This window comes from Bubalus bubalis, chromosome 7, assembly GCF_019923935.1.
Source record: "Bubalus bubalis isolate 160015118507 breed Murrah chromosome 7, NDDB_SH_1, whole genome shotgun sequence".
NCBI lineage: Eukaryota > Metazoa > Chordata > Mammalia > Artiodactyla > Bovidae > Bubalus > Bubalus bubalis.
This window is the reverse complement of record NC_059163.1, coordinates 15,156,741-15,180,330: the sequence shown is the minus strand read 5'-3', so window position 1 is coordinate 15,180,330 and position 23,590 is coordinate 15,156,741. Positions and strand designations below refer to the sequence as shown.

Genomic DNA, 23,590 nt, shown 5'->3' with positions numbered 1-23,590 from the left:
AAAGAGAAATTAAAGAAATAATCCCAGTTACTATTGCAACAGAAAGAATAAAATACCTAGGAATGAATGTATATGAGAAGGTAAAAGGCTTCCCTGGTGGCTCAGACGGTAAAAGAATCTGCCTGTAATGCAGGAGACCTGGGTTTGATTTGTGAGTGGGGAAGATCCCCTGGAGAAGGGACTGGCAACCCACTCCAGTATTCTTGCCTGGAGAATTCCATGGACAGAGGAGCCTGGCGGGCTACAGTCCATGGGGTCACAAAGAGTTGGACACGACTGAGTGACTAACACTTTTACTTTCAAGAAGGTACTTGAATAAGTCCTGTATTCAGAAAACTATAAGACATTTATGAAAGAAATCAAAGATGACACAAACAGATGGAGAGATATACCATGTTCTTGGGTTGGAAGAATCAATATTGTGAACATGATTATACTACTTAAAGCAGTAGTTTTGATGAAAAGTTTTATTTTCATTTTAGTTTTGAAGGATTTATTAACCAAAGAAACCACACATCACACAAACAATTTCAGTATTTAATAGAAGGTTATTTGACTTAATTTCAGTATACTGTCATTAAAAGAGAAATAAAAACAAAGAGAAAAGTAACACCATGTATATCACCAAATTTGGGCCAACCAACCTCCAGATCTAGACAGTGCTGTTAAGTCCCTCATTAACAGCAATCTGGAGTCCTAATTGGGAAAAAGTCCCAGGTGATGTGTCTACCCTGTGGATGAGACTTCAGATTGTAGTTTTGGGGGCTTCCACTTAACAATTCCAAGCAGCAAACTGATATCATCATCAATTTGTGCACAAAAATGCAGCTCTGGTTTTACTTTAACTTTTTGCTGTTTGTTTCATCTTGTGAGTCATAAGGGGTAGGAAAAGTGTCTCAGGCAGTAAAGAATCCACCTGCAATGCAGGAGACCTGGGTTCAATCCCTGGGTGGGGAGATCCCCTGGAGAAGGGAATGGCTACCCACTCTAGTATTCTTGCTTGGAGTTTCCATGGACAGAGGAGCCAACTTCTTAGACCCTGGAGGTGGGAGGTGGGGTTGGGGGAATTGTCCAGACCCTCAGGGGCTTGCCCTGGTAGCTCAGACGGTAAAGCGTCTACCTACAATGCGGGAGACCCGGGTTCGATCCCTGGGTCAGGAAGATTCCCTGGAGAAGGAAACAGCAACCCACTTCAGTATTCATGCCTGGAAAATCCCATGGACCAAGGAGCCTGGTGGGCTATAATCCATGGGGTCGCGAAGAGTCGGACACGACTGAGCGACTTCTGTGTGTGTGTGTGTGTGTCTGTCAGGGGCTTAAGAGAATCTAAGACCTACTCCCTGTCTTATCTAAAGTGCCGCCTGACTTGCTTTCCTTGCAGGCAGGCCCAGAATCTTTGCAGTATCCAGGGAGATCAGAGGCCTGCTCTCCTCCTTTTGATGTCTGCACAAGACTTCCCCCATTTTAATTTCCCTAAGATAAGTCTATGGATTCAGTACACTTCCTATCAAATTACCAGTGAACTTTTTCACAAAATTAGAACAAAAAACTTTTTACAGTTTTTGTGGATCCATACAAGACCCCAAGATACCAAAAGCAATCTTGAGAAAGATACCAAAGCAATCTTGAGAAAGAAAAAACAGAACTGGAGTAATCAGGCTCCCTGACTTCAGACTGTACTACAAAACTACAGTCATCAGGACAGTATGGTACTGGCACAAAAACAGAAATATAGATCAATGGGACAGGATTGAAAGCCCAAAGATAAACCCACATACCTATGGTCACCTAATCTATGACAAAGAAGGCAAGAATATTCAGTGGAGAAAAGACAGTCTTTTCAACAAGTGGTACTGGGAAAACTGGACAGCTACATGTAAAAGAATGAAATGAGAACACTCTCTAACACCATATATAAAAATAAAACTCAACGTGGAGTAAAGATCTAAGTGTAAGACCAGACACCTATACAACTCTTAGAGGAAAACATAACATTCTTTGACATAAACCACAGCAATGTCTTTTCTGACCCACTTCCTAGCATAAGGAAAATAAAAACAAAATAAACAAATGGGACCGAATTAAACTTAAGAGCTTTTGTACAGAAAAGAAAACTATAAATGAGATGAAAAAACTACCTTAGAATGGGAGAAAATATTTGCAAATGAAAGCAACCGAGAAAGGACTACCATATGACCATAATTCAAAAGGACACACGCACCCCAGTGTTCATTGCAGCGCTGTTTACGTTAGCCAGGACATGAAAGCAACCCAGATGTGCAATTGCAGATGAATGGGTAAGGAAGAGGTGGTACATATATGCAGGGGAATATTACTCAGCCATAAAAATGACAAAATTGGGTAACATTTGTGGAGATGTGGATGGACCTAGAGTCTGTCATAGAGTGAAGTAAGTCAGAAAGAAAAAAGTATTGTATATTAATGCATGTATGTGGAATATAGAAAAATGGTATAGGTGATTTTATTTTACAAAGCAGAAATAGAGACACAAATGTGGAGAAGGGACATGTGGACACGGACTGGTGGAGAAGGGGGAGTGGGGTGAATTGAGAAGTTGGGATTGACCTGTGTACACTGCCATGTGTGAAATAGATAGCCAGTGGGAAGCTGCTGTGTAGCACAGGGAGCTCAGCTCAGAGCTCTGTGGTGACATAGAGGGGTGGGACGGGAGCGGGTGGGAGAGAGGCCCAAGAGGGAGTGGGTATATGTATACATGTGGCTGATTTATTTTGTTGTACAACATTGTAAAGCAGGTATACCCCAATTAAAATAAATACTTTGACTAAATTCATAAAAGTGCCGTGTTGATTCACATTTTATATTTATGTTTCTTTTGATAAATATAATGATAGAGTTGTAAAATGTACTGACTACAAGCTAGGCACTATACTAAATGTTTTATAAGCAGTGTTTCATTCTTATAACTATTCTGGAAGGCAGACAGGGTTGTTATTTCTCCTTTATAGGAAAAAAAAAACACACAAAAAATGGAAGCACAGAAAGTTTGTCCTTTACATATGGTCATGGAGCTAGTAGATGGGATAGCTTGGCCTTTAACTCAGTATGACTTTAGAATTTATGCCCTTAACTACTCTGCTAAATGGCCACTCTAGTTTTGGAATAGTTGATAAGTTGTAAATTATAGTCCTCTCAAGGCATTATTTAGTCAGTTAAATAAACATTTTTGCTGGTTGGGTTGGTCTGTATTAGTTCATTAGGTTGTTAAACTTTACCAGTCACACATTACTGTGACTTGATTTTAACCCACAGTTTCTTTATTTAATCCAAAGATGTGTTTGTGATAGTATTTGAGTTGTTAAATTAATCATGAAGCCAACTTGTGAAAAAATTATTACCTGTAAATGAGTTCCATTTCCCTCATTTTAGAGGCTGTATTAATATATATTTACATGTACATTATACATACACATGCACAATTAGAATTAGTGACATTACAAGGGGTGCTATACAGTGTAAATGGAGGAAGACTGAATGAGTCTTCCTGTTTCATTCAATTTATTTTTTATAAGTTAAATTTGTATCAATGTCTAAAGCCTTACTAATGTTAATATTTAAATTATAACTAGATTCATGCTTTCCCCCGCCAGAAAATGGCTCTCTTTATCTAAAATTTTATTCTGAAACATTTCCAACATAGAAGAAATTTGAAAGAACTTTACAGGGGACACTCAAAACTCACCACTTTGATTTTCTTATTACCATTTTATTATACTTATTTCATCACATATATATCCATCTATCCCTCCTTCATCCATCTTGATTTTTGATATATTGGTACATCTCTGCCTGTATACTTCAACATGTATTTCATTAACTAGCACTCAATATTTATTTAGTTTCTTTTATTTAAAAAAATTTTAATGGAGTATTATTGATTTACAGTATTGTGTTATCAGTTCAGTTCAGTTGCTCAGTCATGTCCAACTCTGTGACCCCATGGACTGCAGCACACTAGGCCTCCATGTCCATCACCAACTCCCAGAGCTTGCTCAAACTCATGTCCATCGAGTCGGTGATGCCATCCAACTATCTCATCCTCTGTCGTCCCCTTCTCCTCCTGCCCTCAATATTTCCCAGCATTGGGGTCTTTTCCAGTGAGTCAGTTCTTCTCTTCAAGTGGCCGAAGTATTGGAGCTGGAGCTTCAGCTTCAGCATCAGTCCTTCCAATGAATATTCAGGACTGATTTCCTTTAGGATTGACTGGTTTGAATCATATATATATATATATATATATATATATGCTGCTACTGCTGCTAAGTCGCTTCAGTTGTGTCCAACTCTGTGCGACCCGAGACAGCAGCCCACCAGGCTCCCCCGTCCCTGGGATTCTCCAGGCGAGAACACTGGAGTGGGTTGCCATTTCCTTCTCCAATGCATGAAAGTGAGAAGTGAAAGTGAAGTCGCTAAGTCGTGTCCAACTTACTCACTCTTTTTTAGATTCTATATATATATATATGTATGTCATTATAGAGTACTGAATAAAGTTCCCTGTGCTATATTAGTGAGTTCTTACTAGTTATCTGTTTTATACATAGTAGTGTGTATATGTCAATCCCAATCTCCCAATTTATCCCCCCTCCCCCACCCTGATAACCATAAGTTTATTTTCTACATCTGTGACTCTATTTCTGTTTCATAAATAAGTTCATTTGTACCATTTTTTTTTAAGATTCCACATTTAATGGTGAAATTGTAGAGTCCCAAGAACATTATAACTCTGGTTTTATAATTTCATGATTTTTACCATTTAATTTTATAGGTATGTTAGAAGTTTTGGGAAAATGACTGGATCATTCAAGTTGGAAACTATTTCCAAAACAGAGCACAAATATCGCTATGCTCTTGCTTACTGGAATTAAAGCAAGAAAGGAAGTGAAACTTGTGTTAGAACTGCCTGTGAACTGTCCAGTGCTATATAACTCTTTATTCACTCAGTGCAGTTATGTCAGCAGTTTCATAATGGTGAAGAAAGTAGTTTGTTTATAGCTTTAAAAAAATATTTTTATTGAGTGTGACATAAATGCAATAAACTATACATTTCTTAGGTGTGCAGGTGTAGCTCACTTAGATTTTATATTTATCTAACTCTAATCTAGATCCGTGTCCAGATCAAGATCTGGAGTAGTTCCAGCTTATATCTCTTTTAATCTACATCATGGTTATTATTTCTAGCTTATTATTTTAATCTGTATCATGGTTATTATGAAGTTTGTGGGATATTTTCATGTTTTTTGGGTTTTACTTTGATACAGATATTAATCAGTGTACATTAGAAGACATTAAAATTACTTTGAGACAGTAGAAACAGCAAAATGTCAGAAGGAATCTTATTTTTAGAAGTGTTTATTAATAGGAACCAGTAATTGCCATATTATGTCCACAGACAAATCCGTTTTACTGATAGTAATGTTTTCTTTTCTGTAGTATGTAGGAGCAGCTCCAGTTTGCCTGCCATTAGTCCTTCCCCACAGGGGTTACAACATACCTTCTTGTCTTATAAGGTCTTTTGATTAAACAAAAAATTTTTGCCGGAAAGTGTTTTGAAGGAGTTGATGAGTTTGTAAATGAAAACTAAATTTGTACTAAAAATTTAGTTTCAAGGATACTGGTTGTTATAAATAACTGGCTGGCATTATTAAGCTGTTGGTAATATTGGATCATTATTTCTTATTTTGCATTGGTATTCTCATTACAGTGAAAGGAACTTCTCTCCCAAGTTTAATGAAAAGGATGGGCAGGTTGAGAGAAAGAGCCAGAATGGCCTGTATGAGGTTGAAAATGGAAGACCTAGGTAGGTACTGTGGTGGGGCATCTTACAATAATGGGTCTTTAAAAGGTAGAAAATAATTGTCAATGAAAATTCACTTAACAATCAAGGTAAGAAAAAAGCAAATTTTATGTAAACCAAACTAAGAGTTACAACTTGGAAGACAGACTCTCAGGAAGCTCTGCAAAGTGTTCCACCTGTTAGAAGGTACTGTTGTTTAGTCACCAAGTCTTGGTGAACTCTTTTGTGATCCCATAGCATGCCAGGCTCCTCTTTCCTTAGGATTTCCCAGGCAAGAAGGGGGATCCTCCTGACCCAGGTATTGAACCCACATCTCCTGCATTATTAGCAGGTGGCTTCTTTACCAATGAGCCACCAGGGAAGCCCTGTTAGAAGGTGTAGTCATGTTCTTTTAAGAAGTTACATTGCTAGTGTCAGAAGAAAGGGAAAATAATCATCTTTATGGTCAAGAAAGCACTCTCATCTTTGAGGAGGTCTGGTCAATGTGCAGATACACTGCACGTTAGGGATGCTAGGAGAGGCCCAGATGGACACACAAAATTTTTGGTCTAAATTTTTTTGTCCTGCCTTAAAATACACATTTTATTTTATCAATGTAATTAACATTTATTGAGGGCTTGCCTATGTCAGACCTTGTCTGAAATAATTTATATATGTGATTTAATTAAATCATAATAATAACCCTGTGGGTGGATATTTTTAGTTCCATTTACAGATAAGTAGAGAAAATGCAAGTAGTTTGCATATGGTAAGTAAGTGCTGGAAGGAATTGAATGCATCTTCTTAGAACTTTACCTTGAAATAGAAATAATAGCAGTTGACTTTTGAACAAAATGGGGCTTAAACTACACAGGCCCACTTATACATGGACTCTTTTTCAGTAGTAAATATTACAGCACTGCTCCATCTGAGTTTGGTTGAATTGAATACCTGAATGTGGAACCACAGATAGAGGGGAACTGTGTGTACAGACGGTTGACTATAAGTTTATATGGAAGCATTGTTCAAGGGTCAACTGTAATTGAATAAATTAACAGAAGGAAAGGATTAAGAATTGTATTTCAGTGATTATTTATAAAATGAGATAATACTTTTAAGAATTTATCCAAATATGTAAGAGTAAAAAACAGCCTAACAATTTAACATCGTTTTTTTCTTTTGGCCGTGTCGTGTGGCAAGTGGGTGGGATGTGGGAATCTTAGTTCACCAGCTAGGGATCAAACCTGTGACCAGTGAAAGCACGGAGTCTTAACCACTGGACCACCAGGAAATCCCTCTTTTTGTACTTTTAAAAGTGATTTTTCTATACAACTAGAAAATTTTCAGTTTTTATTAAGTCTTCATAAAAGGAAGAAATGTAAAAATTAGCATGCCTCCAATAAAAAAATAGAAAAATCACAGATTTGGTAATCATACGTATCACCTTGTAGACATGTTGCAAAAGCTAAAAATATTATTAGTTCTTCTAAAGCAAGGAAATAGTAGTGCTCCTCTCATGCCAACATGGTCTTTCAGTTTTGCTAAATTCTTTCTTTGTTCATAGCTTACTCACTTTTCTGTGTTACTGAGTCTTTTCAAGTCAAACTTGCCTTGCATTTGACTTACTCCTTAAGTTCTCTTCTGGGCAAAATATGTTAGAAGATATGTACACATATAAAAGGACAGAAAAGGCAAAGGAAAGATAGCCTGTTTTAGTCAAGACTCTCTTGACTAATGGAAACCGACTCTAGCTTGCCTGAGTAAAAAAGTGAACTTTACTCCAGGACTACAGAATCATCTCAGGAATCCAAAGCAGAAATGCAGCTAACTTTAGGAAAGGGTAGAGTTTGGAAAGCCATTAGAACTGTCTCTGCCTTATGTCTGCTTTCCTTTATATGTTGTCTTTGTTTTGCTTTTTCTGCAAATAGCTCTCTCTGTTGCTCAGGCAGTAGGGTAATCTATATATCTTTGCTACAGCTTCTAGTTTATCAGTTACAGGCTTGGTCTTTGTCTCTCTTAATATTGGCTTTGATCATTTGTATTCAAGGGTGTATGGTTACATGGAATAAAACATAGTTACTGACCACCCTGCCCCTCTTCCTGAATTTGCAAAGTAGAGTAATTATAACCTGGCCAAGTGTCTTGCCTTTCTGTTTTTATTTGCAAGTCTTGCTAAAATATTTCTGAGTCCAGTATAAAACAATATAAAGATTGACTCAATTTTAATAACAGTCGCAAGGAAGAGCAAAATAAAAAAGAGTAGCTGGGACTTCCCTGGGGGCATAGTGGTTGAGAATCCACCTGCCAGTACAGGGAACATGAGTTCGATCCCTGGTCCAGGAAGATCCCAAATGCTGTGGAGCAACTAGACCTGTGACCCACAACTTCCGAGCCCACGTGCTGCAGCCACTGGAGCTCCTGTACCTGAGCCCATGCTCCGCCACAAGAGAAGCCACTGAAATGAGAAGCCTGAGCACTGCAGAGGAGAAAGCCCCGCAGCAACCAAGACCCAGTGCAACCGTAAATAAAAAAATAGTTACAAAGATAGCTGAAAGGGAAAATTTGACGAGTTGTTTATTTACTTTTACATACTGGGAGGACCAAAGATATTAAATAGATAAGATTGCAGATTAGGGCATTTCATTTTACATAATGAAAGTTAAACATTTAAGGAATATTGACTGGAAGAAAATTACTCAGGCCTGAGTGTGCCCTGTTTATCTGATAGACTTTTAAACATTGGGTTGTGGCATTAGGTTAAATAGTTGTTGGCATTTTTATAAAATTGTTTTTAAAAATTGAATTTGGTATATTTGAAATCTTGAAATATTAAGTATTTCTACTTCATTATATGCTGTGTGCTGTGGGCTAAGTCGCTTTAGTCGTGTCCAACTCTATGCAGCCTTTAGGGACTCTAGCCTGCCAGGCTCCTCTGTCCATGGGATTCTCCAGGCAAGAATACTAGAGTGAGTTGCCATGCCTTTCTCCAGGGGATCTTCCGACTCAGGGATGGAACCTGTCTCTTACGTCTGCCTTCATTGGCAGGCAGGTTATTTACCACTAGCACCTCCTGGGAAGCCCTCATTATATGCTACACAATATCTATTACTGATAATAAAAATCTAGAACTCACTATGAAATAAATGGACTTGAAAATGTAATCAAAACTATATCAGCGAGACAGGTTGTAAGAGAGTGAAGTATGAAAAGAGGATGATGAGAAAGGGAAGAGAAATGTGGATATACTGGATAAAGCCTTGCTGTTGCAGAGTTAGACTATGATTAGGTGCAGAACATTTCAGCCTTCCAGATTTAAAACAACTCTGGAAATGAGGTCCTCCTCCTGGATCAAGCCCAGGCATGAAAGAAAAGTTAAATAACACTGTAAAGAAATACGTACTTTGTATGTCAAATATGTAGTAGTGCTACTGGATTTGTGTGGAGATCTTACTTCCCTCTTAGTACCTTGTTTTGGGCCATATCAAGTTTGGTTCAAAAAGATGAATACATTCAGTTGGTTTTATGGTTTTTTGTTTTTCCAGAAATCCTGCAGGACGGACTGGACTGATTGGCCGGGGACTTTTGGGGCGATGGGGCCCCAATCATGCTGCAGATCCCATCATAACCAGGTAAGAGCTGAAAACACATTTCAGTAACAAAGAGACAAGTAATTGGAAAAATACAGACACTAACCATGTTTTTACATGTCCATCATATACATAGGCAAATGTATGTATGCATATGTATGTGTTTATATATATAGTTATCCCTTGATATTTTAGGGGATTGGCTCTCGAAGAAGCCCCTGTGCCTCAAGCAGGTAGCAAAATCTGTGGATATTCAGGTCGCTTACATAAAATGGAATAGTACGGTTGACCTGTCTTATCCGTGGGTTCCGCATTTGTGGATACAGAGAGCCGACTGCATGTGTGTGTGTTTGTGTCGGTATATACACAGGCATATATATATATATGTATGTATGCAACCTTGAAATTAAAAGGCGCTTGCTCCTTGGAAGAAAAGCTATGACAAACCTGGACAGCATATTAAAAAGCAGAGACATTACTTTGCCAACAAAGGTCCGTCTAGTCAAAGCTGTGGTTTTTCCAGTAGTCTTATATGGATGTGAGAGTTGGACTATAAAGAAACCTGAGTACCGAAGAATTGATGCTTTTGAACTGTGGTGTTGGAGAAGACTCTTGAGAGTCCCTTGGACTGCAAGGAGATCCAACCAGTCCATTCTGAAGGAGATCAGCCCTGGGATTTCTTTGGAAGGACTGATGCTGAAGCTGAAACTCCAATACTTTGGCCACCTCATGCGAAGAGCTGACTCATTTGAAAAGACCCTGATGCTGGGAGGGATTGGGGGCAGGAGGAGAAGGGGACGACAGAGGATGAGATGGTTGGATGGCATCACTGACTCAATGGACATGGGTTTGGGTGGACTCCAGGAGTTGGTGATGAACAGGGAGGCCTGGCATGCTGGGGTTCATGGGGTCGCAAAGAGTCGGACACGACTGAGCGACTGAACTGAATTGAGCTGGCTTTTCTTGCTTTCGGTCTTGATCACCTCCAAACCAACTTCCAAACTTTTGTCAACAATAAGTGAGTTTTCTGAAATACAAATTGCTAACAACTTTTAACCTGCTTAAAAACGTTCTCTGGCTCTCTAAGCAGATGAATTTGATGAATTCTTGGCCTACTTCAACCTCATCACCCATCTTTCCCTCACTGATGTTCATCCTGCTGTGTATACTTTCAGTTTCTTGAATACATTATTTTGTTTTTATAACTTTGTTTCCTCCCTCTGCATCCTTAAAATCAGATTTGTCTTGTACTAATTATTCTTTCATTTCTAGCTATCTGTACTCATCAAGCTGTCAGTCTTACAGTTTATTCACCTACATGTCTAGCTCCACTGCTAGGCTGTGAACTCCTTTAGGGGGAATTACGGATGGGGCTTCCCTGATAGCTCAGTTGGTGAAGAATCCACCTGCAATGCAGGAGAACCCAGTTCCATTCCTGGGTCTGGAAGGTCCGCTGGAGAAGGGCTAGGCTACCTACTCCAGCATTCTTGGGCTTCCCTTGTGGCTTAGCTGGTAAAGAATCCACCTGCAATGCGGGAGACCTGGGTTCGATTCCTGGGTCTGGAAGATCTGCTGGAAAAGGGATACACTACCCACTCCAGTATTCTGGCCTGGGGAATTCCATGGAGTGTATAGTCCATGGGGCCCCAAAGAGTAGTACATGACTGAGCAACTTTCACTTTCATGGGTTAGATGTAGTGTTCAGCCACGTTATAAAGACTTGGACACTCATATCTAAGCTGGTGTATTTTAATCTCATGCAGAGTGAAAATTAGATTGTAGGCTTTCTGTTTTGGTTTTGTACTGCAAGTTCAAAATCTTTATCTTTGCCTAAGGGGCTATTAGAACTATTCTTAACATTTGGCAGGGGGAGGTAGATGTGGTGTAGGGAAGGGGAAAGGGAGATTTATCAACATCTTTGGGAAGGAGGCTCTGATTACAAAAAGCACATTTTGAAATTAATGTTGCCTTAATGCTTGAAAAATATTCAATTAAATTTGAAATATAAAATTAAAGGATAGAGTGAGATTTCTTTTATCAAAAAAGGGGATAAAGATTGAGAAGCTTTTTTTTTTTTTTTTTTGAGACCAACTGGACATGGAACAACAGACTGGTTCCAAATGGTAAAAGGAGTACATCAAGGCTGTATATTGTCACCCTGCTTATTTAACTTCTATGCAGAGTACATCATGAGAAACGCTGGGCTGGAAGAAGCACAAGCTGGAATCAAGTTTGCTGGGAGAAATATCAATAACCTCAGATATGCAGATGACACCACCCTTATGGCAGAAAGCAAAGAAGAACTAAGGAGCCTCTTGATGAAAGTGAAAGTGGAGAGTGAAAAAGTTGGCTTAAAGCTCAACACTCAGAAAACGAAGATCATGGTATCTGGTCACATCACTTCATGGGAAATAGATGGGGAAACAGTGGAAACAGTGTCAGACTTTATTTTTGGGGGCTCTAAAATCACTGCAGCTGGTGATTGCAGCCATGAAATTAAAAGACACTTACTCCTTGGAAGGAAAGTTATGACCAACCTAGATAGCATATTCAAAAGCAGAGACATTACTTTGCCAACAAAGGTCCGTCTAGTCAAGGCTATGGTTTTTCCAGTGGTCATGTATGGATGTGAGAGTTGGACTGTGAAGAAAGCTGAGTGCCAAAGAATTGATGCTTTTGAACTGTGGTGTTGGAGAAGACTCTTGAGAGTCCCTTGGAGTGCAAGGAGATCCAACCAGTCCATTCTAAAGGAGATCAGTCCTGGGTATTCTTTGGAAGGAATGATGCTGAAGCTGAAACTCCAGTACTTTGGCCACCTCATGCGAAGAGTTGACTCATTGGAAAAGACCCTGATGCTGGGAGGGATTGGGGGCAGGAGGAGAAGGGGATGACAGAGGATGAGATGGCTGGATGGCATCACTGACTCAATGGACGTGAGTTTGAGTGAACTCCGGGAGTTGGTGATGGACAGGGAAGCCTGGTGTGCTGCGATTCATGGGGTCGCAAAGAGTCGGACACGACTGAACAACTGAACTGAACTGAACCGAACCTGTATTACATAATCTTCTTTTCTGAAAACAGGGTGAACTGTTAAAAGCAATTATTACAGATCTTTTTTACTACTTATATTAATAATTCTTAAAAAGGTTCCTTGGATAAAAAAGAAAAGAAACTCTTAATGATCTTCCTTTGAATTCTGTTCTGCTTTAAAATCTTTTTGATAAATTTTACTTTAGTGAAAAGTATATCTTGAATTTTTATTTTTCAGACTATAATATCCTTTATTGAAAGTAGACATTTGGTTTGTAACAGTGCTAAATAAAGAGTATTTTTTTAAATGCAAAACAATATTTCTTTATAAAACTAGCTGATTTGAGGTAAATTTATATACACTATTATAAAGAAAAATACATCTTTATATTTTTGTCTTAAGCTTGGTTTAGGACCTTGATCTTTTTCTGAATCACTTATGATCTTACATTACTGTTTATAGGTGGAAAAGGGATAGAAGTGGAAATAAAATCACCCATCCCATTTCTGGGAAAAACATCTTACAGTTTGTTGCAATAAAAAGGAAAGACTGTGGAGAATGGGCAATCCCAGGGGTAAGCATTAAAATAAAGTCAAATCAATGTTTTCAGTTCTTTTTAGTTGCTTTACTTATATAATGCAAGGTTATCGCATATGGATCTTTTCTACACCCTTAAGTCTCTTTCCTCCCTACTTCAGTTAGTAATTCCTTTGCAGTGAAGTATCATTGTTAAGGACAAGTGTAGAATAATACACCAAAGCTGTTAAAATCTGAGTCTTAATTCTAAAACCCTTGAGAAAGAACATGGACTTTGATGTTAGACCTGGGCTTGTGTTTTAGCCTTTCCACTTGGAGCTGAGTGCTGTGGAGTTCAGACCTTTGTTCTAAAAATAATCATATTTATTTCACAGGATTATTAGAGAGAGCATTTAAAGCTCCTGGTATTGCAGATACTCACTAATGCAGAGTCTTGTCTTAGAACCCATCCCCTACTCTAAGACCAAAGTAACATTTTCAGTATTTTAAAAAAAGGTAACACATTACTTACTGTTCCTTACAGTTTTTAAAGTTTCTATAATATCATCAGAAAGAGTATACTTTTATTGAGTTCACGTCAGTGGTATTTCCAGTGGCTTTAAAAAAATATGTATGTGTTCAAGAGTGGGTTTTATGTTTTATGCCGTATTGTTAAATGGAGATAGTTTGATAAGAGGATGACTCATCCTATACACATTCTGCTATCTGCAAGAATGGTTTCTTTCTTTGTAGGATAAAATGGAATGAAAACGAAGATTGTAGCTGACTGTATGAGCCAAATAAGCTTCACACATGCAGAATGCAAAATACAATGATATCATCATCATAGGATTTTCTGTTTTTATTGTCATTTGAAATTCTGATCAGTCAGGGAACTGTTGTTGTTAAGTATAATTTTGAGAGTCGTTCATCTCAGTGTATTTTGAGCATCCGAGGATATGGCAGGGCTACATGAACAAGCATCCCTGTCTTCTTGGTGCCCACACTCCAATGAGGGAGACCATACAAGATAAATAAGTTCTTGTATGTTAGGTGATAAGTATTAAGAAAACTAAAGCAATGAAGGGGACTAGGAAGTGTTGGTAGAGCTTGCAATTTTAGATAGAGGGTGGTTATAGAAGGTCTCCTGAGAGAAGGTGACATCTAAGTGAAGATCTGGAGGAGGTGGACAAGTGGCCTGTGTAGATATCTGGGGAAAGTGCCTTTAGGTAGAAGCAGTAGCAGTTGCAAAGGCCTTAAGGTTGGAATATGTCTGGCACATCCTAGGAACATTGAGGAGGTCACTGTGACTAGAATGGAATGACTGGTGGGGAAAGTATCAGTTTGTTGTATTCTTGCCTCCAGCCCTTCCTTCTGTAGCTTGACTTTGGAAAATACCAGGAAAGGAGTCTTACAGGCTCAGTTATCATAGGCTAACCTTGGACCATTTACTGTGGTTGAGTATATATATGGTTGATACCCTACTAAGCTACTTCTACTAGAAACAAATGATTTAGAGAAGAGCATATTACAGAAGATTATGGACAGATAGAGCAACATATCCCTGGAGAAGGAAATGGCAACCCACTCTGGTATTCTTGCCTGGGAAATCCCATGGACAGAGGAGCCTGGCGGGCTACAAAACATGGGGTTGCAAGAGTCAGACACGACTGAGTGCCTAAACCAACACCCACCACAAAGCAATATATGTCCACTGTATCTATCAGTCAGTAAATATTTATTGATTGAATTAAAGCTTTTTCCTTTTTTTTTTTTTTTGAACAAAAATGTGACTCTCAGGGGATGGTGGATCCAGGAGAGAAGATTAGTGCCACACTGAAAAGAGAATTTGGTGAGGAAGCTCTGAACTCCTTACAGAAGTCCAGTGCTGAAAAGAGAGAATTACAGGAAAAGTTGCACAAGCTCTTCAACCAGGAACATCTAGTGGTAAGAAATGATTTCTAAGAAGGATTTAGTCCTGGGGATTAATGAAAATTACTTAAAATTCACCTGAAAATCTGGTAGATTATTCTCTGAATAAAGTGAAATACCTGTATATTTGAAATATATGTTCATAAAACAAATTGTAGCTCTTCTCTGTGAATAGATTCCTACTTAAATTTTTATAGCTCAACTTTACATTATTTATTATATTTTTTCCTCATAGTTTTTCTTTAGACTCAGTGTGAGCTAATGTGATACTGAGTTCACTCATCTAACAGTAAATCTTTTCTATTTTTAAAATATTTGCAAGAATTCAACTTTTTTGAAAGGACATTTACATTTTAACTTAGGTTGTTCAGAGCTTTTCTCATTCATAACAGTTTAAGTCTCATGTCTGTTTTGCTTATGTATCCTTTGTGGTTTAAAAAAATCACTATAAGGTATATGTGCACTAGTAATAAGGAGAAGAATGGATTTTCTTTTTTATTGCTGTTGGCTTTTGTTTGACGTGCTTTATTTTCTTCCCAGAATTAGGATTTCTTAGTTGTTTATATTGTCTGGGTTTTGGGTCACATTTGTTTTAGATGGCTGAATCCAAGTCTTTTCATGTATTAAGAGCTTAAATATTAGTCTTTACTAACCTTGTTTATAGATCTTTGTTTAACTAGAAGAATCTATCTTTGTATGTCTAAAACTGTAATCATGGAAATTATTTTTAAATTGGCGTATAATTGCTTTACAGCATCGTGTTAGTTTCTGCTGTACAGTGGCATGAATCAGCTATATATATATCCCCTCCTTGAGTCTCCCTCTCACACCCCCCCGCAGAAATTATTAAAACAGAAAAATATTTACATGAAGAGTCTTAAAAAAAATCATATGGCCCAAATATGATTATTCTTACATTCTGAAATTAAAATCTGAGGTGTTGAGGGTTTTGTGAATGTTAGATAGCGCTACCTCAGAATGTTCTTGAGACTATTGTTTCCTGGGAAATTTATTTATTTAAAAAAATATTTTGTTCATTTGATGCTATTATAAATGGAATCACTTTACTTTGTTAATTTCATTTTCACATTGACTTTTTTTGGCCACTTTTTCTTTTTGAGGAATCTTAGTTTCCCCTGGTAAAGGCACCAAGTCCTAACCACTGGACCACAGGGAATTCCCTCCCTGGGACATTTAGAACAAGCATATGGAATGTTACATTAAAGGTTCTGTAATATTTGTATTTCTTTTGTGTGTGTGTGATAAAAAGCACATAGCATATAATATGCCCACTTAACCATTTTTTAAGTGTACAATTAATTAATGTTAATTAAATGTGCATTGTTTTGCAATGGATATTTCTGATTCTGAAGAAGGCAGCATGCTAAGCTCTACCCATTCCTTTTCACCCTATACTTTTTTTTATCTGTCTCCTTTTAAAAAAATAGATATATAAAGGTTATGTTGATGATCCTCGAAACACTGATAATGCATGGATGGAGACAGAAGCTGTGAATTACCATGATGAAACAGGTAATTTTACTAATGTTTATTAAACTAACTGAATTAGTGGATCAATTTAAGTCAAGCAGCCTACTAGGACACAATTAAATCTGGACTCTTTCAGTATTTTAAGTCAATCATCTAGTGATTATAGAAGTATATTTGTATGAAATCAGATTGTTGATATTAAGATAATATATTTTAAAAAATGAAAGAATATGTAGAAGAAAGCTTTAAAAGTGTTACCAGTAACGAATCTCCTTTAATCCATTGGTGAGTCAGACATGACTGAAGCGACTTAGCAGCAACAGTATATAAAATTAAGATTAAAATTATAAACTAATTATGTGCCTTAAAGTTGTCAAATTGAGTCCATTTGTATGAAACAAAAGCAAAAGATTAAAGGGTTAAAATTATAAACTAATTACATGGCTTAAAGTTGTCAAATTGTTTGAGTCCATTTGTATGAAACAAAAGTAAAAGCAAAAGCAGAAGATTTGGGTAGGAAGTACGGGTATAATAAAGGAAATGGGATTTATGTCTGTTTTAATGTTTGAAATAATTTTATAATCATGTATTCTTAAAATGCAAAATAATACCAAAAAAATTCCAACTGTTGAACAAACTTCAAATGGATGATTTTTTTCTGGTCAATGGATTTAAAAATTTAGCAGGTGGGTGGAAATCTGTTATTATAAAAAGCAAGGGGGAATCTGCTATTTAGAAAATTAATTGCAATTTTAATATTTGTTGAGTGGCTTCTCTTGAAACATTTTATTGCTAAATTGGATGACCTTTTAGATACTTTGTTTTCATCTGTAGCAAAATGAAGTGGTACCATATCAGGGAACTAATTGTTGCATTCATGGTTCCTTTCTGAGCTGAACTGTTGCTGGAAACACGGGGGGAGAGAGACTGGTCATGTCTGAGGTCTCGGGCAAGTCCCTGGGATGGACTGCCAAGTGAGAGTCCTTGGCTTCATGCAGGAAGGAATTCAAGAGCGAGCTGAAGTAGAGTGAGCACAGATTTATTCAGGGAGGTACACACTCCATATGGAGAAGGCAATGGCACCCCACTCCAGTACTCTTGCCTGGAAAATCCCATGGACAGAGGAGCCTGGTAGGCTGCAGTCCAGGGGGTCGCTAGGAGTCGGACACGACTGAGTGACTTCACTTTCACTTTTCACTTTCATACATTGGAGAAGGAAATGGCAACCCACTCCAGTGTTCTTGCCTGGAGAATCCCAGGGACGAGGGAACCTGGTGGGCTGCGGTCTATGGGGTCGCACAGAGTCGGACATGACTGAAGCGACTTAGCAGCAGCAGCAGCACACACAAGGACAGAGTATAGGCTGTCTCAGAAAGCAAGAGACTCTGAAATATGGGGTGTTTGGTTTTTATGGTCTGGGTAATTTCATAGGCTAATGAGTGGGAGAATTATTTCGGCTGTTTTAGAAAAGGCGGAGGGGATTTCCAGGGATTGGATCACACTCACTTTTTGACCTTTTATGGTTAGCCCGACTCCTGTGGGTGTGTCATTTAACCTATGCTGATGTATTATAATGGACATATCAAGATCTAGTCTGCCATCTTGGACCTAGTTGGGTTTAACCAGTTTATATTGTGTCCTCAGTGGCTGTATCATTCTTTTAAAGGTTATGCCTTGCCCCTTCCTATCTCAGTATAACCCTGTGCAAATCACATGTTCTCTTGGACCCAGTTTTTTCCTTTTAAAATGGGCTGCAACTAGAAGATTTGTCACTTTTACATTCTTGCTGAACTTGGGGAAACTCCCAGCACAAGTTTCATTACTCTATACAACTGTAAGCAAAGTATTAAAACAATTCATTTTGGTATTAAGAACTTAAATATTTCAGAAGGAAAAATAATGCATATGTAATTTAGAAGCAGGTCTCTGCAACTTAAGTACTGATACATTTGTTAGCTATTTATTTTTGAAGTTAAAAAACAATGACTGATCCTCTAATGGTTGATTATATAGTGTCTGACTTGTTCAAATCACTGTTTTCACTGTTTCATTCTTTCTCTAAACGTAAAAAAAATTTTGCAGTCTGATAATTTCACATCGCTGCCATATCTGAGTTTGATTCCGATCCTTTGTCTCCTCAGACTGTGGTCTTTGCCTTTTAGCATGCCTTCTAGTGTTTTTGGAAGGTGAACATGATGCATCTAGTAAAAGGGACTGAGGCAAATAGACCTCTAGTGTGAGGTTTTATGTTTGTCTAAACATAGCCAGGAGTGAGGCTGTACTTATTATTTGCTATAATTGTAGGTGTCAGAGCCCAAAATTTCCTCCCAGTGTTTTTTTTTCGCCTCCTTTCATCTTTTGATTTCCCTAGAGACTACTTAAATAAGGTCTGAGCCATGCAGTTCTTTAAGTTAATGCTCCCTTGTTATTTTATGGAATCTCTATTGCTGTGGGTGGTAAGTTGGAAGGGAAACTAAAAGTTCAGCTTCTCTGAGTTAGTGCCAGATCGAATCTCAGAGACAGAGTTTTGGGTGAAGTTGCATAGCTTCTTACATGAAAAGCATAGCTTTATTGCTTTGCCAGGCAAAGGGGGACATAACAGGCTCCTGTGCATATTCAAGAAGAGTTGTTGATTTTCAGTTGGTTTGTATTTTTTTGGTGTGAAGATGGGAGTGATGACCTGCAGGCTCTTTAAATGTCAGACATATAAACTTTACTAACTTTTAAAAAATTCGCTTTGTGTAGTTTATTAGTTGACCAGAGGGCAGTATACTTTTCAGATGTTATTGGATCTGATAAAGAGCCTGTTGGAGAACATTGTTATTTAGATAATCATATTTTATTTTAACTTTTAGATTCAGGTTTACTAATTAATTCTGGTTCTCCATTGGTTATCGTTTACTGTATTTGCCATGAAGGTACACAAAGAGCTGTCATTTTAGCACTGGGATTTAGAAACCTTTGTGCTGAAATGGGCTTCCCTGGTGGCTTAGACGGTAAAGAATTCTCCTGCAATGCAGGAAACCTGGATTTGATCCCTGGGTTGAGAAGATTCCTTGGAGAAGGGAATGGCAATCCACTCCAGTATTCTTGCCTGGGAAATCCTGTGGACAGAGGAGCCTGGCGGGCCTATAGTCCTTGCGGTCACAGAGTTGGACACGACTGAGTGACTAACACTTTCTCTTTCATGTGCTAAACTATTCGATTGATTCTTTTAAGAAGCAGCATTATTATCTTATTATTACAAATGTAATCATTATAAAGGATATGTGTGTTTATAGTGAGTTATTTAGAAAATAGGTGACACAAAATGGAAAGAATTTTAAAGCAGCAGTTATTTCATTTCCCAAAGATAATGACTGTTAACATTTTATTTTCTTCCAGATTTGTATAGCTGTTTTTAAAATAAAAATGGGCTAACACTCTACATTTTATTTTGTTACTTACAATTTCACTTAATATATTAATACATAATGGACATATTTCCATGTCAGTATGTGGAGAGCTTCTTCACTCTTAATGATTATATGGGAGTCCAATGGACTCTTATAATTTATTTAATCTGTGCCCTCTCAGTGGAAAGTTTGGTTATGTCCTGTTTTTCCTCTTTGTTTATAAATAGTGTTGTCTTGAATACTTCAATAAGCTTGTCTTTTTATTTCCTTAGGGTAAATTCTTTGAAGTGAAATTATTTGGTTGTTTATGGTCTCCCTAGTGCCTCTTACAGAGTCTGGTGCATAAGAGGCAATCTGATATTTGTTGCATGAATGCTTATCAAACAGCACTTGCTTTTTAAAAGCTCTTGATAAATACTGCCAAACTATCCTACAGAAATATCCCATTTAGATTGCGAACTGTGATTGAAAACATTTATTTTTAATTTTTGATAATTATAAATATTTTAATAAATATTTATAAGTATATGGTTTCTGATTTGGTGTAATACTTGGAAAAGTGTACTTACCTTATGACTCTCAAGTGAATCATTTATAATTGTTTTCTTTCATTTTTTTTTAATGTTTAAATCTAATCCCTCTGGAATTTTGATGTGAGGTTTCATGTGTATTTAATGTTAAACTTTTTTTTTTTTTAAGAGTAATCTTTTTACTTTTTAAAGAGAAAAGCTGGACTTCCCTGGTAGTCCATGGTTAAGAATCTGCCTGTCAATACAGGGGACATGGGTTCAGTCCCTGGTCTGGGAAGATCCCACATGCAGTGGAGCAGCTAAGCCCACACGCCGCAACAACAGCCACCGCGATGAGAAGCCCGTGCTCAGCGACGAAGAATAGCCCCCGCTTGTCTCAACTAGAGAAAGCCGGTGCAGAGCAACAAAGACCCACATGCAGCCATAAATTGTTCAGCTGCTCAGTCGTGTCTGACTCCTTGCGACCCCATGCACTGCAGCCATAAATACATAAATAAATAGAGCGGTATTGGAGAAGACTCTTGAGAAGCCCTTGGACAGCAAGGAGATTCAACAAGTCAATCCTAAAGGAAAGCAGTCCTGAATATTCACTGAAGGGACTGATGCTGAAGCGGAAGCTGAAGCTCCAATGCTTTGGCCACTTGATGCAAAGAACTGACTCATTGAAAAAGACCCTGATGCTGGGAAAGATTGAAGGCAGGAGGAGAAGGTGACGACAGAGGATGAGATGGTTGGATGGAGTCGCTGATTCAATGGACATGAATTTGAGCAAGCTCTGGGAGATGGTGAGGAACAGGGAAGCCTGGCATGCTGCAGTCCATGGGGTTGTAAAGAGTTGAACACGACTGAGTGATTGAGTTGAACTGAGAAAGAGCAAGAGAGAGAAAAGCTTTGTTTTTTTTTTTTTTTTGCTGCACCCTGTGGCATGTGGGATCCTAGCTGCCTGACCAGGAGACCGAGTGCACACCCTCTGCATTGGAAGTGCAGATTCTTCACCACTGAACCTCTAGGCAAGTCTGAGAAAAGCTTGCTTATCGGTACCTTTACTTGAAATTTAGAAACTTGGTTAAAATTTGGGCATTTTGGAAATTTGGAATATTCTCATTTTTAATTCAGTCTGCCACTTAATATGATGATTTAAAATTATTTTGAGTAAAAATACTTCAAGGTACAGGATTATGCAGAAACAGAAGTGACTAAATAAATTACATTTTCTTGATGATGTTTTTTCTTTGGTAACCAGGTGAAATAATGGATAACCTTACCTTAGAAGCTGGAGATGATGCTGGAAAGGTGAAATGGATGGATATCAGCAATAAACTCAAGCTTTATGCTAGTCACGCTCAGTTCATCAAAAGTGTGGCAGAGAAACGAGATGCACACTGGAGTGAGGACTCGCAGACTGGCTGCCCTGGGTAACAGCTCACAGTCTCCATGTAAGCCAAAAGCCAGGAAAGGAGCGCGTACGGAGGAGAAGGCAGTATCACAGCACTCATGTATGAAAAGGGCAGGGCAGGTCACTTGGAAATTATTCATTAAATGACAGGCAGTTAGGTTTTGCATCAGAATAGAATTAGCAGGTGTGGTGAAACAACACAGAATTTTCTGCTCTCTGTCAAAAGCGCTGTAAACAGTCATTTTGTATGTATTCTATTTAAGCATGGCTTAAACCAAATTGAAACAACTGATGTTCTTTGAAGAATCAGAATTCGAACAAAGATAAATTTAGATAAATTTCTGTTCAGCCATAATTTCTGCTTTCTGTGTAATTCTTGTGTGTCAGTTTTGTTTTTCTCCATTGACTTTTGAGGTATAAAGGATATTCCTACCGAATCAAGCGTCTCTCAGAGGAGTGCTGATCACTATCGCCTAATCTGATTTATCTTTAAATTATTTGGTTCACACTTTGCTTTATATGATCTTGTTGAAGCTGGTTTCAAAAACGGAAACCTTTTGTATTCTTGACTTTAGAGTTGTAAGTTATATGAGGACATTTCAGTCACTCTTTTAGCTGAAAAAGATCAAGATCAATGAACAAGAGATCATGTCCTCATTTCCAAAAATTCTGAATTACAAAAATGTGTCCAGAAAACTAGTAATTTAAATTTATATATGCATTCCACTCTACTGTAACTGTGGGAAAGGCTACCCACTCTAGTATTCTGGCCTAGAGAATTCCATGGACTGTATAGTCTGTAGGGTTGCAGAAGAGTTGGACACGACTTAGAGAATTCCATGGACTGTATAGTCTGTAGGGTTGCAGAAGAGTTGGACACGACTCAGCAACTTTCACTTTCACTACTGTAACTGTATGTACCATAAATGAATTAAAAATGATGTTCAGAAAATAAGTGAAATGAGACAGAGACAGAGGAGGTCTTTGGGAGTTAAAGTGTCCTTTGTTAGGAAGGGATTGTTAAGGACTGACTTAAGTTTTTGAGACTCACTGTTAACATTGTCCTTCCTTGAGGAAAGGAAAGAGTTGGTATTCCAGGTGTTCTTGGAAGCAGGGAAGAGGAAGGAAAATAACATTGCCTTGTCTCAGTGGACCTATCACCTTCTGGTCTATATATCCATTGGGAAAGTTGCATAGTACTAACACCTATCCACCTGAGGGGGGGACGGTCATAATTCCATCCTCATTCCACTTGGACTATAGGTGGTTCACTTGAAGAAAAGGTGGTTTAGGGAATAGAGGCATGGTTGTTTTCTTCAGATATTTGATAAAGGTATTAGGCTAGAGAACAAAATGAGGGCTAAGATAAATTAACAAAAAAAGGTTTTGTTTTTTTTCCCCCTTGTTTAGTGTCAAAGCTCTTGGTGGTAAACTTTAACTGAACTGACAGGAGGCTCTTTCCCCCTCTGTTTTGCTGAGAAACTTTAGAATGTTTGATTTCAGGTTGTTGCCTCAGACTCCTCGGAAAGAGTTATAAGGTTTATATTCAGTATTAATTTTCTAAAATCCATAAAATCCTGGTCCTTGGGTGTGTAATACGGGACTTGTTTTTGACAAGGTTGTGCTTCACTGAGTGAAGGGTAGGACGATCTTGACCCAGCGTGAAAGAATTTGATTCTGCTTTCACTGTTTGGCAGGAAGAAATTGCTTCTTACTGACACTGAATAGGATTTTCTAAAACAAGCTGCTCACAACATTTCTCAAGAAAGCTTGAGTACTTGTCTGAAGAATGACATTTACTTATGTTTTAATAGTTTTGATGCATCTAAACCGACATTAGTAAAGATTTTAGGTTGTATTAAAAATTGTCTTTAAAGAATAACTAAAGCACATGATCCACATG

At 37.9% G+C, this 23,590-nt stretch overlaps 1 protein-coding gene across 2 annotated transcripts in view; it reads left to right on the top strand.

Moving 5' to 3' along the window:
- Positions 1-22,042, top strand: part of NUDT9 (nudix hydrolase 9) — a 36,953-nt gene extending 14,911 nt beyond the window's left edge. For both annotated transcript variants that reach the window (XM_006045965.4, XM_006045963.4), the window contains exons 3-8: positions 5,738-5,833; positions 9,352-9,438; positions 12,890-13,001; positions 14,744-14,890; positions 16,324-16,408; positions 21,535-22,042. In XM_006045965.4, coding sequence (XP_006046027.2) covers positions 5,738-5,833; positions 9,352-9,438; positions 12,890-13,001; positions 14,744-14,890; positions 16,324-16,408; positions 21,535-21,710 — 703 coding nt within the window. In that variant the 3' untranslated portion in view covers positions 21,711-22,042. The remainder of the gene's footprint in view (positions 1-5,737; positions 5,834-9,351; positions 9,439-12,889; positions 13,002-14,743; positions 14,891-16,323; positions 16,409-21,534) is intronic.
- Positions 22,043-23,590: the final 1,548 nt, after the last annotated feature.